The sequence below is a fragment of the Meleagris gallopavo genome, chromosome 10, assembly GCF_000146605.3.
Source record: "Meleagris gallopavo isolate NT-WF06-2002-E0010 breed Aviagen turkey brand Nicholas breeding stock chromosome 10, Turkey_5.1, whole genome shotgun sequence".
Lineage (NCBI taxonomy): Eukaryota > Metazoa > Chordata > Aves > Galliformes > Phasianidae > Meleagris > Meleagris gallopavo.
This window is the reverse complement of record NC_015020.2, coordinates 21,584,338-21,604,750: the sequence shown is the minus strand read 5'-3', so window position 1 is coordinate 21,604,750 and position 20,413 is coordinate 21,584,338. Positions and strand designations below refer to the sequence as shown.

At 46.4% G+C, this 20,413-nt stretch overlaps 1 protein-coding gene across 1 annotated transcript; it reads left to right on the top strand.

Annotated features, from left to right (window-relative positions):
• Positions 1-1,144: 1,144 nt before the first annotated feature.
• On the top strand, positions 1,145-19,873 carry PLPP3 (phospholipid phosphatase 3). The gene is made up of 5 exons (XM_019618737.1): positions 1,145-1,345; positions 6,553-6,836; positions 7,579-7,636; positions 15,077-15,253; positions 19,209-19,873. The coding sequence occupies exons 1-5, from the start codon at positions 1,160-1,162 to the stop codon at positions 19,332-19,334; spliced, it is 831 nt and encodes a 276-aa protein (XP_019474282.1). The 5' UTR covers positions 1,145-1,159; the 3' UTR covers positions 19,335-19,873.
• Positions 19,874-20,413: the final 540 nt, after the last annotated feature.

The window sequence follows — 20,413 nt, the reverse complement described above, 5'->3', positions numbered from 1 at the left end:
GAAGCCTGTCTGACCTCTCAGACATATGACAATGTGAACAAACAAAGGGAAACTTAAGCAAGTTGGTGATCAGTAAATACACCTATGTGCTTTTAGCAGGATGTGGGCACGAGTTCTGCTGTTTTGGCTAAAAGTTTGAACCACTGTGCATCGTCACCTAAATGACATCCTCTGCTTTCCTTCAGCTGTGCCTCATCGTTTTTCTGCTTTGCCTTGGCCCAATCCTTGACATGCTTGTGCTGTGACATGTTAGGTGCTTTGCCTGGCTTTCACTCTGAGTGGGAGGAGAATTGTGTTTTGTGATCTATTCTGAATGAGATTTGGGAATTTGGGGCTTGTTTGGATGGGGATGTATCGCTTCTCTTGGTGATGGGCTTAACAGCAAAGATGGGGAAACTGAGGCATGGGCAATGAATGTGTGTGCCCTCCACAAGGCAACTGGGAAATACCCCAGTTGCCGTCTTTTGAGGCTTGAGGCAATGCTGTGTTCCTCCAAAATAATAAGAATATGGGGTTTCACTCACGCAGCAGTCGTGAGGTCTCCCTTCGTATGTCTTAATCGTTGGCCGCAGGTTTTTGAGCCCATTTGCTTTGTGCCTGCTGCAGAGCTCCAGTTGAGCTGAGCAGTTGCAGGTACAAATATACATCTACATCTACCCTGTAAACAGAGAGGAAGTAGCAGAGGGGGGCTTCAGAAGCCTAGAAGTAATATGGATCGAGTTTAGTGGGACTGGTCAGGTAGGAAGCACTGGGCTGCTACCCGATCCCTCAGTGTTTGTTTGCACAGCTCGTCCTGCCTGGGGGCAGCAAACATCAGCCCTCCGCAGAGAAAAGTGCCAGATTTGTTTTCATGGCTTTATGCAGAGGGATTGCTGTTGGGGTCCATTCCTGTAAGTTAATATTTGCAATGCATGAGGTTTAACTGAAACCAGGCAGTGCAGACATCTGATAACCATAATAGGGGAGATGCTTTTTTCCCTACAAGACTCGAGGGGAAAAAAAAAGAAAACCACCCAAATTCTCTTCAGAAAGATAGCAATACAAAAAGAAAAGCATCAGGACCAGTACCTGGTCATTCGCAAGCGTTTTTCTGCTTTCGGTTTCATTTTATTTTATTTTGTCTTACCAGATGGTTGTTCCTATTTGCCTTATATCACTGATGGTCTTGGGTTTTGTCTCTTTTCTAGCTGGGCTGCCCTTCCTCATCATTGAAACAAGCACAATCCAGCCCTATCAGCGGGGCTTCTACTGCGACGATGACAGCATCAGGTACCCACTGAAATCAATGGAGACAATCAACGACGCAGTGCTGTGTGCTGCAGGCATCCTCATTGCCATCCTTGCCGTAAGTACCATCTCTAAAGTCTCTTCTTCTGCCCTTTGGGCGTCTCCAACACCTTTCTGTTCCACCTTAGCTGATGGCACCAACGTGGGTTTGCCTGGAATGCTGAATCAGACTATCAAGTTGGGGTGGTTATGAGAGCTTTCCAAGCTCAGAAGCTCAGTAGAGCTGTGAGCTTGTCAAAGGAAAGATGCTAAAAAGCCTGTATGTTGTGGAGATCATCTTTAGAAGTCAAAGTTTCTGGATTTCATGGAAAGCAGAGCAAAACAGATGCAGTGTGTTGTTCCCCACCAGCACCTTTGGGGTTTAACATGGTTTTGCGGATGTGTCCATGCTATGCATTGTAGTGTGAATCTCCTTGGTGATTATCTGACTTCCATGTAAGCAGTAAACATTTGCAAATGAAAGCTTGTAATGAGAGGAATGAGATTACTCTTGAAACTGGTAAACAGGCTCAAAGCTGTTTGGGCAAGTCTGGGAGCTCTGCAAGAACTTTTTCACCCTGAGGTAGGAGTTCAGAGCAGATGCAAGAAGAATCAGTGAGGACTTGGCATGGTTTGTTCCTATTCAAATAACTCTTGATATTTGCCTATTTTATGAGGATAAAAAGTAGTAATAGAAAGATGTGTCTTTTCAGCTAACCAGTACCTGGAAAAGTTTCACAGGTTAGTATTAGACTTAAAGAGATTGTATAATACTGGCATATTAAAAAGACAATTAAAACCTAGTGCAGGCAGCATATTCCCAGAACCCTCACTGTAAAAAGTAGTGACTATGCCACCTTCCCAATGTCTTCTCCTTTCTTTTTCTCTTGCCAGCTTTCCTAGAGCTGTGCTAGGAGATGATTGCCCAGTGAGAGCTTTATTATTTCAGCCAAAAAACTGAATTCAGCCTATGGAGCTGAGCCTCCTTCCACCAGCACATGTCTTGTGCTCAGGCAGGACCTGTCTCCTGGCTTGCAGTCAAACACTTCCATCTGCAGATGAAATTCCCCAGTGTTACTTCATGAAAAGTACCTACGTTTTCCTTGCTTGCCAGCACAGCTCAGGTGCTTTCCCAGAGATGCTGCCGCCTTCTCACTCCTTCATCTGGGAGTGCTGGAGAGGGAGAAGTCAGATGCACTTGTTTCCCCCCCTCTCCTGGCTTTCATCCTGTCTTGCAGGAGCAGTGTCGTGGCTGATGGATTTTAGCATGCTATGGTACCTGCTTTGGTAATAACCCATCTCAGCCTCACTGCTTTGAGTGGTGAAAAGGATAGAATAGAATAGAATAGAATAGTTCAGTTAGAAGTGACCATCCAAAATAATCAAGTCCCATTAATGTTTCCCGGAATAGCCTGGCTGTGTTGACCTTGGGTTCTCATGGAGCGCTGATGTTCCTATCCGTGGTGGCCATCAGAAGGGCCAGCCATCCCATTCCTCTTGTTCTGATATCAGTGGGCTGTAGGCTTGCTTGCAGGCAGTGGAGGGATGTGCTGCACATCTGCCAATTTGTGCCCACATCTCCATCGTTCCCTGATCGAATAGATTTACTTGCAACACAGGTCCCCAAAACTGCCTACTTCTCATCCCCCTCCTCCTCAAAACAACCCCCAAAAGGTGACAACTCCCCGATTCCATAAATACAGCAGAGTTTTACCCTGCAGGTGAATTAGCCCCCAAGTGTGGAAAAGCCATAAAAATGAAATGAGAAAGCCTTTCATTTTCGCATTACTGCCCGAGCTATCGTCATGCTGGCTGCATGCAGAGTGTGCTTCAGATCAGTAATGAGGCGGTGGCAAATACAGGAGTTGGAACAGAAACTGGAAACATAATCAGCTGCCTATGTGATCCATCAGCTTTCTGCCACGAAATAGCAGGTCAATTAAAAGAAAAGAAAATCCCCAAAGAGTTAGATGTTTCTACACTGGTTTCACTGTGCCCACAACAAATGTAACTTAATAAGGTAAATTTAAAAGCTCCGTTATTTGCTGGTGAGTGAAACAAAAGCCTAACGAGGAATCGAAGAAACAGACTTCAGTGCTGTGGCAGCACGCATGGAAAATTCGAGTCAGTCTGACCTCTTTTTCAGATGTAGCCCAGATACCAGAATTATTGTAGCATAATAGGAATTCCTTCCAAATCCACAAAGCACTGACTCTGCTGCTTTTTTTTTTTTTCCTCAAAACTTTTTGCCTTGAAAAGTGAGGACAGTGGGTGGGAGGATGGCATTTTGGGTGGCAATGCCAGAATTTCACATCTTTTCTTTTATGTGGTGTGATGGACAGCCTAACCCCGAGTAAGGTCCAGGTCATGTTCTAAATGGTTTGAGGACACTTGGGCAACTTATGAAGTAAATGCAGAGGTGAAGACCTTTGCTGCCATCAGGGCATGAGAGGATATGAATCTAGTTTTAATACCTATATGCTTACTGATTTAATAATTCCCTGGATGACCTGAAGATGCAGGCTGTGTGCTCCCATCTCCTGCTCTTCCTGCTGGGGAATTGTTAATTTGATCATCTTGGGTGGAAAAAAAAAATGGGTTGATGGTCATTGGGATGGAAAATACCGTTTTCCTCCTCGCTGCTGCTGTGCAGCCCCCGCCCCACACCTGACAGGTTGTGAGTACCTATGGGAAAATACCAAAGACAATGTGTAACTCAGATCTCCCAGGAAATTCAGCCAGATCAGCTGATTGTTTCACAGTTGAAGGCTTCGATGCGATTAAGACACGGAGAACGATACTGCAAAGATCTAAGGGATTAGAAAGGCTCTATAAGTAATTACGGGCTAATTGGGCTGCTGCTGATAAATTATGATAATGGTAAAATGGACAGAAAAACTGAAAACGTGGAAAAGGCCACACAATTTACAATCTGCTACAAGTATGCAATTACCAAGACCACCAAAGGTGAGAGAAAAGTATTAATCCCCAGACTTCTGTTGGTCCCTGCTTAAAATGGTCACGTGCCTTTGTGAGGCCAGGAGCCTGGGCTTTACGTGGATTTGTTTTGTGAGCTGGGTGCAATGGCACATCTGCCAGGATCGGATGTCACCCTTCGGTCAGCTCGTCTCCCCTCTGCGAAATCTGGGAGTTTAAAGCCTTGTCACAATCTTCTTTGCATATTTAGGCTTTTGGGAGGCTGCGGATAGCAGCTGTGGTGCAATAGAGGCCATGTGCCCGTGAGGTTTTGGCACTAGCATGGGAGTGAGCCCAGGGAGATGCACCACGCGAGAGCAATAGTCTCCAAATGGCCTTGGGTCCAACAGGGTCAATGGTGTTCATCCATCCGGGATGCCCCAATGTTGCCTCCTGTGGAAGACAATTAGACATTCTAGCATTTTCCTGTGGTTCTCATGCAAGGAGATTTCCTGGCTCCCAGCTTGGACTTGAAGGTAGAATGGAGATGAAGACTGTGAAAATAATGGTTTGGGGTCCTTGAGGATTGAAATGACACTGGAGCTGGTTAGCTGCAGTTCTCCAGGCAACACTTGGTCATGACCAGGCTTCCAAGAGTAGATGTTGTCTTTTACGTGTAAGCCCAGGGTGATGGCGCAGCTGCCTGATATATTTCTGTGCCTGGCTGCTGAAAGCTCTGGCTTGGTCTTTATTTTTTATTATTATCCTTGTATCTCTTCTTGATAAAGCCTGCTTAGCTGTGATTTCAGATGTCTTAGGTCAACCTTTTGTTTTTTTTCAAGCCATGGTTTGGGTGAGTTTAAACAATGATACAGCTTCATCTCCTCTCGGTCTAATTGCCATACTTTTCCAGTTTATTAGTTTCCAAACATTGTGCCAAGCTTTTTTAAAAGGTAAGCAGGGGAGCCTTGTCTCCTGCACACTGCTGGCAGGCTGCCACGCCAGCAGGAATATTGCTGCCTGCTCCAGAAAGGGATTAACATGAAGGCATTTTTCCTGATGGTTGAATCTACGTATCGCAGTCCTTGTGACTAGAGCAGAGAGGGGCAGAGACGAGGGGGCAGCCAAAAAATAAAAGCACATACAAAAAAACAACAGCCCCAAAGCCTGCCTTGCTTTATTGGTCAGGTATAAAAACATTTAAAGTAATGAATGAAATCCTAAAGCTGTAAATCTGGAGCTCAAAAGCTAGATGTGTAACGTGGCGGAGAACAATTTAAGCCTCTTTGGGAGAGGTAAGAAGTTTTGGACTTGGTTTCACCACCTGGTTTTCATTAAGCTGTCTTTAAGGGTTTGGGATTGTGAGAAGCTGACGCTCTGCTCTGTGACAGTGATTTATGGCCATATTGTCAAAGCCGTTGGTGGCACCACAAGTGCATCATTTGCTGCCGTGCAACTGCAGAACCTCTTGAAATCCCCAGTGATACCTGGCGTTTATGAAGGCTTTGCATGGTTGAAATGGAGGCTGCTGGCAGCGAATCTGGGTCCAGATTCTAGAAAGCACAGTGTTTTCTGAGTTTTACCCTATTATATTCGTGTATTTCAGAAAGAAAGGTTTGGAAGTTGTTCCCCACCCCACCGTCACTTAGATAAAGGAGCAGTGAACGTGGCTTCTCCTTCACACACAGTCACTGATTATGTATCTGTGTTAACAGAGTCGTGGAAATAAAAATGTATAGATCTGGGGCACAATTTCACTTATGCAAAGATACACCAATGCACTAAGCCTAAATCTGAATTTTTTCTTGTAATTTCTCCATAAACAAGACTTCGTGGAGTGCAATTTACAATCTCTTTCCGGGAGACAGTAAAAAGGGGAAGATGAAGAGCACCAGCAGGGGCTCTGAGCTGTACTTTGCTCACTGTGAAAACAAATTATTGGTTGGAGATGCTTGGAGGTGTCTGTAGCGGGCTGGGTGAGGTGTGAGCTTGAGGAAGAGGAGGCACTGATCTATCTCAGAGCATCGCGTAGCTGAAGCATGCTCTAGGTTGCCTGAGCTACACTTCATCTGGTGTAAGCAGCAAGGATGCAGACAGAGTGTGCATGGACAGTGCAGTCCCACCAGCTGAGACCATCACTGGCTGTCAGGAAGGGATTTACAGATAAATATGCTCTGTCCAGATTTGCCGCCTTTGTGAGATGCAGCTCTGGCTTTAAGCTGACAAATCGTTCACCAGCCTGTTGTAAGAATTAATTTGTCTCTCCTGGTTTGGTTTGCAATCTGGCATGTCTTCATCTTGCTGTCTCAGCCAGTTTTGGAAAGCATCTTTCCTGCTCTCTAACCTCTCTCTGTTCCTTGTCCCCTACAGATCATCACAGGAGAGCTCTACCGCATCCACTACCTAAAGGAGAAGTCACACTCATTTATCCAGAACCCTTACGTGGCAGCTCTCTACAAGCAAGTGGGCTGCTTTGTTTTTGGCTGTGCCATCAGCCAGTCCTTCACAGACATTGCCAAAGTGTCCGTTGGGCGCTTGCGGCCACATTTCCTTGAGGTTTGCGACCTGGATTTCTCCACCATCAACTGCGCAAATGGGGTTTACATCCAGAACTACACCTGCAGGGGAAGTGACAGCAAGGTCCAGGAAGCCAGGTGAGAGCGCTCGTCTTGTTGCCGATGCCAATATTATGCCTCACGCTATGTATTCTTCTGGCAGGGTTTTCTGCCAGCAATAGGTGGTTTTGCTGCTGCTGTCTCTGGGAAGGCTGTAATTCCATCTGCCAGCAACAGGCGGTTTCCCTTGGGAGTCACAGGGTTCAGCTGAATAAAATTCCTTTTCCTTTTTCTTTACTCCTACACCATTGTTTCATGAGAGTTTACTCAATGTGGGAATTCACCATCAGAGCTGAGTGGATGTAAGCAATCCAGCCCGTGGTGCAGCAGGGACAGCTTTTCTTCTCAGCAGGAGAGGCTACCAGCACCTCCCTTTCACACTCTTCATCAAACCCATCACACGCCCAATTTTGACATTTTTAGGAGAGTGCTGTAATTAAGCAACTGGGGAAGTGCTTGCTTTTCATTTATTTACAGTTTCCTGGCTATTTCAGGCGAGACGATGAGTTATCGTGCTGTCCTGGAAATAACTGTGCTGTCCCACGAATAGACCAGGAAGGGACAAACAATGTATGCATCCTGTCCGTCCATTCATTTTCAGCCTGAGGAGCGAGCGGGGCGGATAACAGGGTTTTAATAACTCAAAAAATGGGGGTTGTGATTCCCTCTGCTTTGGCACCCTGGTGGTAGCAATGGGCAGGTTATCATATTTTACATAATGTTACAGTGTTGTATAAGAATGCTATGGTGATTGGTTCTTAGCACCTGCTTTGTTTTGCAGGAAATCCTTTTTCTCTGGGCATGCATCCTTCTCCCTCTACACCATGCTGTATTTGGTGGTAAGTGACCTCGGTAGATTCAACCTCAGTTCCCCATTCAAGGTGTTCACCCACATTCAGTAGCAGTAGTGACATGATGAGGATTGGGGAATCTAAAGATTTTAAGAGTCTAAATGTGCCAGTGGTGGAAAAAAATACCACTCTTGGACTCCGTGGCGTTATTTGGGATGGAGACTCCCAGTTACAGTTGGGCTGTGCATCTTTTGAATGCAGCCAAGTCTGCAATTAAATCTGAGTCCTATAAACCCTGTGGATGACTTGAGCTATTTTGCTCACCCCTAACTGTGATTTCCATTGGGGACCATTTGGAGGGTACCGAAATATTGCATTGGTCCTGGGGGTGGATGCACTGTTGTGACTCTATTAGGCATGAAGGGGGGGCAGAGCAGGTGAAGCAGCTTGCCTGACCGGATCCAGAACAGAGGGCTGGGCCGTGTTTCCCCTTGTTGGTGACAAATGACTTCTGCCCTTCCTGTGTGGGGCTGGGGCTGCTGTGGCGTGCCAAGGTGCTTCCTGGCAGGGCTGCTCCCTGTACCACTCCCCAGTCCCCACCAAAGACCCTGCATGAAGGTTTTGGGGTTGGGGGGGGGGGGGTGGAGTTTGGAGTAGTGATTTGTGCTTAAAAATAATAGTAAGTAGAAAGTCTTCAGATTCCATTCAAGGTCTGTACCCTTCATCTCCCATAAGCTCAGATTGGCAAGCAAAGAAACAGCGCTGTGCTTGTAAAAACATTAAACATGAACTCTTATTTATCTCTGAGCAGTGCTTCCCCCCATCTCTTTACTTTCCCTTCTGAAAAGATAAATTACCACTGCTCCCTCTTGGCTTTTAATCCTTGGATTTTGCCCTCCTTGGGCTGGCAGCTGTTTCTTTAATTTAATTACTAAGCTTTCCAGGCAGTGTAAGGGGTGGGGGGAGGGTATTAAATTCTTCCTTTGTTCCCCCTACGTTTTTTCCCCCGCTCTTGAAACACTTTGGATTTTTTGGGAAACATTTCATCCCTTTCCTCCTCCCAGCCGACTTACAATAATGAGGTTGAAGCACAGCCAGGTGATGGGCTGTGGGAGAAGCTGGCTGCTCCCACTGCATTCCCCTTACCAGAAACCAGCACGGGGAGGATGAAGCAGAAAATAAAACAGAAACCAGCTCCCTGCCACAGCTTCTTTATTATTTTTTTTTTTCCCCTCCCCACTGCAAAAAATCACTGCTTGCACAAAAATAGCCCTTCCTTCTGCACTGAGCACCCATCGAATGGCTCAGCTCCACTTGCACGACCTGCAACGCAGTGGAAGGCGATGTGGGTGAGCATCCCTCAGTGCTGGAGCTGACGTGGTGATGCTTTGCAGGAGGCTCAGCCCTCCTGTCCTGCCTGTGCAAAACTTTCCGAGCTGAGTTTGGAAATCATCACTTGCTCTGCTTCAGGAGAGGCAGTATTTATTTAGAGTGTTCTGCAGGCAGGCAGATAAGTTGACTTTCAAGCCCGGCATATGGAAACAGCAAGTATTGCCAGTCCACATTTAGTTAGTGGCGTTTATTTCCCCAAATACGTAGCAAATATTACATATTGCTTTTTAAGATTTAGACCTTCTTGGAAGCCCTGCCTGATCCCTCACCTGTTGGCCAGCATCATGCCCTGCAGCATCTGAAACCAGATATAGTTTAGTAGCTTGTAGTAGCAATGGTAATAAGAGGGGATGGTTGGACTAGATGATCTTGTAGGTCCTTTCCAACCTTGTGATTCTAAGATTCTATGATCTTTCAGAGTAGGGGACAAATGTGGGCTTCCTCAGCAGTGCTCAGCCCCATCCCATGATCCTGCCTGTTTGCTTTGGCCAGAGCTGCTGGAACTTGACCTGTTTACTGAAGGGCACCATACAGACTGCTCTGCTTCACCAATTTGGGTTTTTTTGGTGCATTTTTTTTTCTTTCTGAAAAGCCAGCATTTGGTTTTAGTAAATAGAGTTACATCAGGATGATGGCCAGTTCCTAGTTTGTTCTGTAGGGCTTGGTTTTAGGGTCTGTTCTCTTTGAATGTTTTCATAAGTGCCTTGGATGTAGGACTAGAAGGTGTTTTGAGCAAGTTTGCTGATGATCCTAAATTGAAAGGGTTTTTGTTGACTCTGTCAAGTGTAGTGAGGCTTTGCACAGGAATCTAGACAAATTAGAGAGCTGGGTAATCACCAACCTCGTGAAATTGAAGAGCAAGTGCCAGATTCTGCACTTGGGAAGAGGCAACCTTGGTTATATGTACAGACTGGGAAATGAGATGCTGAGGAGCAGCCCTACTGAAAGAGATCTGGGGGTCTTGGTTGGCAGCAAGTTGAACATGAGTCACTAGTGTGTCCTGGAGCAAGGAAGGCCAACTGTATCAGCTGGTCAGGGAAGTGATTGTCCTGCTCTACACTGCACTGGTGTGACCTCATCTTGAATACTGTGTTGAGTTTTGGGCTGCCTGGGGAAGTGGTCATGGCACTTATCATCAAGTCCAATTCATGGCAAGCTCTTTATAGGTTCCCTTCCAACTTGGGATATTCTAAGATTTGGAACAAGCAAGATGCTAAATGGGAATACAGGAGGAGGGCATTGGTGACATTGGGCATGCTGGAGACCCCATAACTGCAGCATGCATTCAACACATGGAAAAACCCATGGCTCATCTTCTAATGCAGCTTTGCACCAGTGCCTGCTGCCTGATTTTCTTTCAACTTTGCAACAGGCTTAGAAAGTGCCCTTCTGTGACTCTTGGGGCTGTGCCTTGGAGCAAAAAGCCATCTCTGATCTCTTTCGCTTGTCCCCATGTGGGAGCACTGGAGCTGTTGGCAACCAGCAGCCTCTGCTCTTTTCCTCATCTGTTCCAGTTATCCATCTCTGTGGAGGGTTTTTTTTTCCCCAAGACAGATTTTCTTTAATATTTTACTGGTTTAGGCTCTGTCTGACCAGTTGTTCAGTTGTGCTGTGGCTTAAAAACTCAGGGGAAAAATTACACCCAATATTCGGACACAAATTTAAGGGAGAAAAGAGCAACTTGGGACACAGACAGCATTATGCAGTATGTATCAGGGCGAGGAAATGGCTTGCCTGGTAGCACCCTGTGCTGTCACTCTGGCTCTTTGACCACCACCAAAAAAATCCCATTGCAAAAAGAAGCTTTGGAGCTCAGATAGAAAATCCCTCATGTTGGAGAGGCTGATTTATAAATATATATATATATATGGTTATATAAGTTATATAAGTGATTTATATATTTAATATATATATATATATATATATATATATATATAAAGTGATTATATTAGCCCAGGGTTTTTTTGTTTGTTTGATTTTATTTTATTTTTTTTAAGTGCAAACTAAACCCTGCTGTCTTGCCCAGCTGAGTGAATTTTTTTTTTAGCAGTTACAGATGGCAGAGCTTTGGTGTGGCAGCAGGTTGGTGATGGTGCTATGGGAACTGGCTGGGAGCTTTGCAAACTGTGGCATTGGTTGTGGTAAAGGCACTTTGAAGGCATTTGCAGGGCTGAGTGCGTGCTGCGGAGGTTCAGCTGTGTCCTAAGTGCAACATCCAAGTTCTGTATTAAACAATACTTCATTTTTTCAAGGATAAGTCACTTCCTGGCATTGCTTTTGCAGTTCATTCTGCCTGATGATGTTTTTAAGTCCTTCATCCCACCTAACGGATTTTGTGGGTTTGGAAAACTTTAGTTGGTTCATTAAAAGATATTACATCACTCCACACTTGAAATCAAGCTGCGTTCAAAATGCGGTGTCCATACATGAGCAGAAAGATATTTTCATTGGAGGTGTGCTGTGCGTATGTATATGCTCATCAGTGATGTGTGGGTATGCGTAATCCCCTGCTCCAAAACAGATTTATGGTGGATAGTGTATTGGATGCCCTGGTGGGATACAGGTTTGATACAAATAGGATCTAACTGGAGACCCCAAGAATGCTAGGAAATGCTGTTGTGGGGAGAAATAACCCCAGAAATGTGGGGAGAAATGCAGAGTCCATCATTGCTGGAGTATGTTATGTCTGCAAAGGATGCTCATGGCTGGGCAGGAGCAGCGGGGCAGTTCCCATGGCGTTCCCATTTCCTGACACAGTGGCAAGTGCCCTGTTTTAGCATCGAGCCCTGTGGCCAGCCTATGCATTTGGTTTGGTTATGGGATCCCAATAGGGAACTGAGTCCATACCAACTCCTGGAAGGTTTTGGGGGAAGAAATCCCATGGAAAGGCACTTGCTGCATAGCCAAAGCTTCTGAGAGTTGGTTATAAACACTGAGGATTCAGGGCTGTTTCTTGCAGCCTTCTTGTCACCAAGAGTTCCAAGTTAACATCAGGCCTTTGTATAGAAACTTAGAAGGGGAAATTATGCTTGGGTAATCCTCTTTGTCTTAATTTTCCTTGTTTTGTTGCTCCTTGGCTGAGTGAGCCCATAATTCACATTTATAATAGGCTGAGGAAGGAGGTCTGTAATAGCTCACTACATGCACAGCTCCAGACCTGACCCACACCTTGGGTTTGTGTATCTGTGTTTGGGGGACTACTGGGGCTTTGCACGCCTGTCCAACACCTGAGATCATAATGCTGAATTGTTTTACAGCAAGAAATTTCCTGAAATCACAGCCAGCCACTTGGAAGATGAACAAAAACTAAATTGTATCCCTCTGTATTGACTGATTCTGGAGAAAACGAGTAGCTTATGTATTTATTGAGTGTCAGTGGGGGAAGCTGAAGCCTTCAGGTCAGAGTGGGTTTCGCTGTGGTCTATTGGTTTATAAAGAAAATTACAGGTGTTGCTGATTTTTGTCTGGGCAACTATGGCTTTGCTGAGGGGCAGAGAAGGCTCCAATGCCCTTGTGCTGCTGAGTGATGATGTGAACGTGTGAAGATGGTTGTAGACTTGGATTCAAGCTTAGCGATGACCTAAGTAAGGGAGTAAAGTGGATTTCTGTCAGAGTCCAGGGCTGAGGTGTGACCCGCATTGCTGGACTGATGGCGATTCTCAATAGGGTGGGAGAGGCAATCAGCTCTTCCATTTGATGCTGGGAGGTCTTGGCCCTCCTGTCCTTGCACCTGGTGCTAAAAGCTGGATTCTGCAGTTCTTCCTGATGACTTTGCCCAGACGAGGCTGGGTGTTACACAGGGGTGAGTTTAGGTTTGAGGGCTTTTGCCCCATATTGCTCTGGGTACAGATGGGGCTGGAGAAGGAGGTAACTGCAGGTCAGGAACAAACCCGGCCGCTTCCCAGAAAGAAGCCTTAGAGTGACTAAGGGACGTGGTTGATGGAATTCAGACTTGTGGTGGGGAGAGTGTGAACAGGATGGGATGTCTGGGTGGCAGAAAGCCCCGCAAGGCTGGAGATGATGTTCTCAGCCTACGTCCCATACCAACTCCTCCCCAACGGGCTGTGTGTGGCTGTGGGTTGTCCCCCCCAAGACTTGGAAGTCCCCTGGCAGGAGAAGAGCAAAGTGATGTCCTTCAAGCCATCTGCTCTGTAGTAACAGCCCCTGACAGAAGCCAGGCAGTAGATGGGAGCTCCAAACAACTCAGGTTCTACGTGACCTCACTTCACTTCATCCACCCCTTCTCTAGGCTGTTCCTGTGGCTGCTGCTCCTGCCTTCTGCTGCCTTGTAATGAGCTGTGGAGGAGATGAGCCAGGCTGTGTTTTGCTCCTGCACCCCTCTTAGGAAGGGCTCCATCCAGCCCCCTGTTCTCATCCAAATCTAGCAGACTTTAGCTCCCAGATGGTCAAAGAAGCAGATTTTCAGAGAAATGTGACTGGGTGCTTTGGTGTCTCCCAGTGCATGCAGTAAAGTGCTGCTCTACCTTCATAAATGCTAAAGCATATGCACAAGCTGCACAACCCAGGCTCGTGTTGTGGAAGGAGTGAATCAGTACGCAAACAAACCCTTGCACCATTTTAGTGCAATTCCCTATGCAAACAGGACTGAGGTGACCCCACCATCTGCATCTGTCTGTCTGCCTGGCAGCCTCCAGATCCTGTTAACTTTTGAACTCCTGGGCTGGTTTCAGTGAGGTTCAGTGGGGATGTGTGCAAGTGGCATGCAAGTGGGGGAATGGACGTTGCAGTGGAAACACATGTTTTGCTCCGATGGTTTCTGACCTCTTTGGCCAGTGCCTGGAGCAGGTGGTAACAGAGCCAGAGGACTCTGGGGCAGAGGCTGGGCAGTTCTGTGATTGTTTCTAAAGAAAATGTAAAATCACAGTATAATCTAGTTGATGCCATTTTGACCAAAGCACAGATCTCACTCAGGTTCAGTGTTTTCCCTTGTTTTATAGAACTTTTTTTTTTAACTAATTCACCCTCCAAATACTGCCAACTTTGTATGTTCAAATTCAGTGCTTTTCATTGCTAATTTTTAATTGATACTTTGCTTTTTCAACCATTACTTACCTACTTAGTCCAAGCTTGGGGGTTTGATTGAGAGCTGTGCATAAAGGACAAGTGTCAGATGATCTAGCAGCAAATCCCTTTCTTAAAGGGTTTGATGGGACAAAGCTTAAAGTAAGACCATAGAATCATACAATAGTATTAGGAGATATTAGGTTTCGAGCTTCCCTGGTAGAACTAAGAGTAACAGTTGATAAGATAAAATACCCAGAGCTATTTTTGCTCTACAACATCATATTGGAAACTGAGTTTTGCACTGCACCCTGGACCTGGAAGTATTCCTGAGCCTAACCCATGACAATAGTGGAATATGTATATCATTAGAAATGATACTCAACAAATGCTTGTTTGGTTTTCTTTTTGAGACTTTTAAAGAGATTGAAGAGTCATCTTGGTCCCAGGCACAGAAATCACCTTCAAAAAGCAGAGAACTGGCCCAGTGCAGGGGTATTCAGCCCAGGAGGCTGCAGACATACGGGGTGCTGTAGATAGACCCAAGAGTTACAGCTCATCCCAATGCATTGCATGGACCAGTTTGCATGGTATAGAGAGTGTGCAATGGGGATGTGGCCCTGTTCCCAGGCTCTGAGTGGTTTGCAGAAATATTCCCCGGAATTATAATGCCTGTTAGCCAGCACCAAGCTGTTTTGGTACTGCTCTCTTCCATGCTAATTGGCTAACAACAGTTTGGGTAATTTGGAGCATCTGCTCCGTTCCAAAGACACGATGTTTCATTTCCCCTGAAGAGCCTGGTGCATATTCTTTCCAAACAAGGGGTAAATATAATGTTTATGCAACAGCCAAACACACTAAATCCACTAATGCAGTGCTTCCCCTGTATCATCTTTCCGTTAATTCTGCTTCAGTAGGTAAATGGTGGTGTTAAGTTATTTGTGGTTTCAGGGAACCCAGCAAAAGCATCGCTCCCTTCTGTATTAAAGCAGTGCAAGCTGCCCTACGTCCTCCCTGCTGCAGATGAAGCCTCAAATTAACGCAACCTTTTTGTTTCTCCTCTCTTCCCTACAGTTCTATCTGCAGGCCAGGTTCACGTGGAAGGGTGCCCGCCTGCTCCGTCCCCTGCTGCAATTCACACTTATCATGATGGCATTTTACACCGGCCTGTCCCGTGTGTCAGACCACAAGCATCACCCCACCGACGTGCTGGCAGGCTTTGCACAGGGAGCCCTGGTGGCTTATTGCGTGGTAAGTTCTGCTCCAGCAGGGGCAATTCTATGGGAGGGGACACGCTGCTAGGGGTCACCAGCACTGCTGCACCTACCTCCTGCCACAGTAACTCCTTCCTCTTGTGTTGGGGTGTTTGATGTTGTTGTTGTTGTTGAAGACTGTTGACAAAAGCTGTTCCCGCTTGTCTGTGGCAGCCTGGGCTGTTCTCATGCAATTTACTTTCAGAGGAGTGCCCTGATTGCAAGCCCCATAACTGGAAGTGACAGATGGGAATGCTTGGGGCCGGGGGGCAACTGCTTTCAGGGCTGCTGCCTTGTGCAGAAACAAAGGGGCTGGGGTCATTCACATCTCTGTACCAACTCCCCAAACCAAAGTTTTAACAGCCTGCTGCTGTCTGGTTTTTTATTATTATTTGAACTGATGTAAAAGTAAAGCAAACCTGGAGGCAAGTTTTGTTAAAGTTTTGTTTTGCGAGGAGAAAAACAAGGTTATTCACGTCCTTTCCACTCATTGGCGACAATCCAAAGCCAAGTCAAAAAATGGCATTGCTGGGAAGGTTTTTGAAGCATTATTAACCTGCTGAGCAGTGGTTGTTGGGTTTGGCCATTGCCTAGTGCCAGTGTCCCATTCAGGAAGCCAGCAGAGAGATGTGCTGCTGCTTACTGCCTGCTAGAAGTGCCATTACAGTTCCTTTATCTTTCATAGAAATATCACCAGGGTTTTTGCACACATCCTGGGAATCTTTTCCTCTCCAGGATATGCTGTAGGTGCAGACATCAAGAGACATCACTGGGTCTAGTTACCAGGGAGTGGTCACCTCTCCGTGTGTCTCTGTTGGGAAGTGGGATAACAGCGGTGTTTAAGGCATAGGGCAATGGCTGGCCGGATCATGGTGTCAGGAAGGCAGCAGTTCTCCGGATGCTAAGTGCAGACATCCTTGTGCTTCCTGGCTGGGACAAGCAGCAGATCTGGCCTTTTCCCCCAACAGATGGAGTCTGTGCTGGGAAGGGGAGGCAACAGCAGGCTGGGGTGGCTTTCCTGTGCTGAGGCATCGGAAGCAGCTGCCTGGGAGCTTCATGGATGGACGTGGATCTGTTGGCACTGCTCTTCCCAGTTTGCTTGTTTCCGTGCTTTTTGGAGGCAGCATTTGGGAAAACCTCACTGCAGGCTCCCTGGGTGGATGGAGATCACAGTGGTGTCCTGAGGGTGCTTGTCCCTACCTTTGGGTTTGTGTGATTGTGCGGAGGATGCTCTGAAGCGGAGGCAGGGACCTGCTGCTCTTCCCATTCCCACAGCAAGGCCTTCAGGAGCACGTCTGATGATGGCTGTTAAAACACCATAGTTATCAGGCTATAATTTCTGCTAGAAACCAATTGTGGGTTTCACCTCCGAGGACTGCCAGAACTTAAATCCAGGTTGTGCTGCTGCAGACGCGTTGGTCCTCCAGTGCCTGAAATAACAAGCAGAAGACATTAGTGTCAAGCACTTCCAGCTGATGAAACATTCGGACTCAGTTCCAGGGTGAAATATGATGAAGACTGCTTAAATGGAAATAGTTTTTATGCTTGCATTGTAGGCAACCTGCTATGTGCCGCGTAGTTTGTCTCTTCTGATGGAGGGAGAAAAGGGCAGGCATTGGAAGGACGTGCTCCTGATACTGCTCTGATCTGCTTGGATGGTTGTTTTAACCCCTCTGTCTGTGATTAACGACTTCTTCAGTATACCAAAAAGGAATATGAAATGTTAAGTGGCAATATAACATCTTGAATTGCTCGGTATAACAGGCGCTTGGTCTTCTGCTGTCAAGTTTTCTTTATGGGTGGAGAGCACCTTCTACAGGAAATGGAACTAATCCAAGTGAAAAACTTTGCACGTTTATTAGTCCTTTTTTGTGTAAAACATCTCAAACATCGGGAGGATTTAACACTGCTTCAACCCCAAAAGATCACGTTTCATAATTCCTATAAGTATTTGTATAACCTCCAGCCACATTGAAGTGAAATGCAGTTTAAGAAGAAATGAAAACTCTTACCCGATCTCTGAATTACACTCTGAAAAGCAGTGAGCAGCACAGCAAAAGCTGAAATATGCAGGACGACACTCTCCCATATCTCATTCCTGTCCAAAACAAGGACCAGACTCAGCCATCCCCATATGCTTCTTGCACAGAGCCATCTCCTCCTGTAAATCAATTTGTCATGGCCATGTCAGTGCAGAAATTGGACATCGTTTTGATTGAATCCAGCTCTCTGAGGTGGGCATACAAACAAACTGGCACCAGAAACACGCCGAGCCGGCTGAGCAGAGGTTTTACGCTTATTAAAGCTGAGCAGATAACCATTGCCAGAGCAATTCAAGATGCCTTTACACTGAGATGCTGCAGCAAGAGGCCAGATCCAGGCTTGTGATCCGCTCTAGGTCCCGCTGGATTCCGCGATGGAGCTGGAGATGCAGATACTGTGACTTGGATGCCCCCTAAGTGACTTTGTCAGCTCTGTTATATGGCCAGATACCAACAAGTCCCTGAGAAAAGAGCTGTTTTGTCCGTCAGCTCCTTCCGTGCATTTCCATGAAGCAATAAAAGCTCAACAACAACAGTTGAGCTTCCTGACTCTGCAGTTACGGCTGTAGGAGTGAATTGCCATTTATAGCAGAGTCTGTGTCTATTCAGCTCAGTTTCTTATCTGCCTGTGCTGATACAGACTTGCAGAAGTTGTTTCCAAGGACAACTGGAGTTGTTGTGCGTAGCTAGAAAACACGGAGAGGCAGAGGAACATCTTAGTTTCTTCCCCATATTACCAACCCAGAGGCATCAATCTGATATCATTCATTTGAACAACATGGGTTTTTTTTCCCCTGATTTAGCTTGTTGTTTAGAAGTTGCATGTGAGACTTGTGGGAGAAAAGTCAAATATGCTGTTAATTCCTATGACTTCCCAGCACTATGTGTTGCTCTTCCCAGAGCTTTGGCTTTGCTTGCTCATACCTTGCTCTGAATTACCGGTGCTTGACAGTGCCCAAGGGATGAAGCCAGCGAATTCGGCAGAAGCATGACCTAAGTTTGGAAATTCGGTACCAGCTAACAAAAAGAAAAGCCCTCATTGCCTTTCATCACCTCTGGAGCATCTGCATTGTCTGACTCCTTTTCCTCCTGGTGTGGGGCTGGGGTTTGGCACGGGAGAAAGTGCCCTGGTGCGACGGTGCTGATAAGCTTTGTGCAGTGGCTGCCAAAGGAGGATGTGGAAGTTTCCTCCCAGCACTTTGTTTCTTATTGTGTTGCTGCCTCCCGAAATTGCCAAATGCTGGCTTTTTCACATCCGGGAGAAGGCTGACATCACAGGATATTTAGGAAATAGTTGTTGGGAACGGCTCCTCCTCTCTTCCCTGTGGGGTGGGGAAAGGGACAAGAGGAGAGCGTTGCTTGCCATGGGTTTATTGCATGTAGCTTCTAGCATAGCATGGATTTGAAGGCTTTTCAGGCCTACCTGATGTCTGCCTGAATGTGTTGTTTCACACTGATCCCAACCCTAAAACAGCAGCATGAGTCAGGCTGACTGGAGACCTTTGTTTTTTTGTGAGTGTGAGCTGTGTATCTGTTTCCTGGCTTTTCACCCCATTCACAGAGGTTGGGGTATCGCTCTCGCCAATGCGATAAATGAAATGGATCCATCATCCATTTTGAATCATCCATTTCTGAAGGTTGGTGGCCCCGTCTGTGGCAAGGGGGTTGGACCTCGATGATCGTTGGGTTCCCTTCCAAGCCATTCTATGGTTCATCATATTTTTACGCTGTTTTTTGCTGTCTGAACCTTTTTCCATCTTGTAAGGAAAAGTGGTAGCAGGTGCTAGAGATCAGAGGCTCTCTGTAGGAATTCAATAGCACAACAGGTGTTTGAACCTAAATAACTGTGTGTTCTGTTGAATGAAACATCACCCAGTGGGGCTAAGCTTACCTTCCCTCTTGTTCCGACAGGTGTTTTATGTCTCTGACCTCTTCAAGCCCAAGCCCAAGACCTGCCTGCCTCCACCCCCCATCCGGAAGGAGATCCTCTCACCTGTGGACATCATCGAACGCAATAACCATCACAACATGGTGTAGGCCTTTGAGCAATCGGATTGGTGTTGTATTTTATTTTTTGTTTTTTGCAAAAATGACTGCTGACAGCAACTACCTGCTGCTCTCAAATCTCATCAGACAGTAGAATGTAGGGAGAGACTTTCTTGCCCGACCGGTAAAGTCTTACTCTGTGGTCTTTTTCAACTCGCGACATTTGGAGGAAAGGAGTGGTGGTGATCAAGTAAAAGCAACAGTGAGAAACAAACACCCAGCAAAAAGCCGAGCAAGCAAAGAGGTGCTGGAGTTCTGGATGTGCAATTGGTTTGAGTGTTCATGTTGTAGTGAACGCCAAATTGTTCATAGCATAAAGAACACTAAGGGATTTTGGAAAGCTGGCCATCTTGGGTTTTTTTTTTAATTATTATTTTTGATGATGAAGATTTCTACTGCAGGCAAGAAAATAAACAACTCGCAAATTATATAGCACTACATACGAGCAACAGCACTGAGTCAAGATCTGGGATTGGTTTGTAAGAGTTGCTATTTTTTCTTATTTTGGATGCTAGTATGTTTCTGCCTCCTCTTTTCCATACTGTGACTTAGCATAGAAGGAGCTTGCCCAGCCAAGGATCTCCAGAGGGTCTCTGTTCAAACCACGCACCTTTCACAAGCAGTCCTGAGATGAACGGCGAGGCTGAACAAATGTACCCTCCGATCACAAACTCACATTTCTTCCTTCCTGCTCGCTTCCTGGCGAGGCTTCATCCTGAGCCAACCGAGCTTGCGCAGCAGCTGCAAATGGCCCTAAAAAGGAAAAGAGCATCTTCTGCTTCCCGGTCCTCCCCCCTCTGAATGGCAGCAGGCGTTCTGCACGCTCACGGCTTGGGTAGCGGCGGCTTGGCTGGAGACCTGTTCGCACTTCGACCTCAGGGCTGAGTCCTGGGGAACCTTGAATTCTGCCCTTTTGGGACGGGCTGCTGGGCGGCACGTCCCAGCCTGGGTGTCAGTCCGTTTGTACATCCCCCTCCCTCCCCCCATTTCTCCCATTGGCATCCTGGTGCTCTGCTTGGTGACACCAGTGGGAAGCCAGCTGTGCCTCTACCCGGTGTGATTTGTAGGAT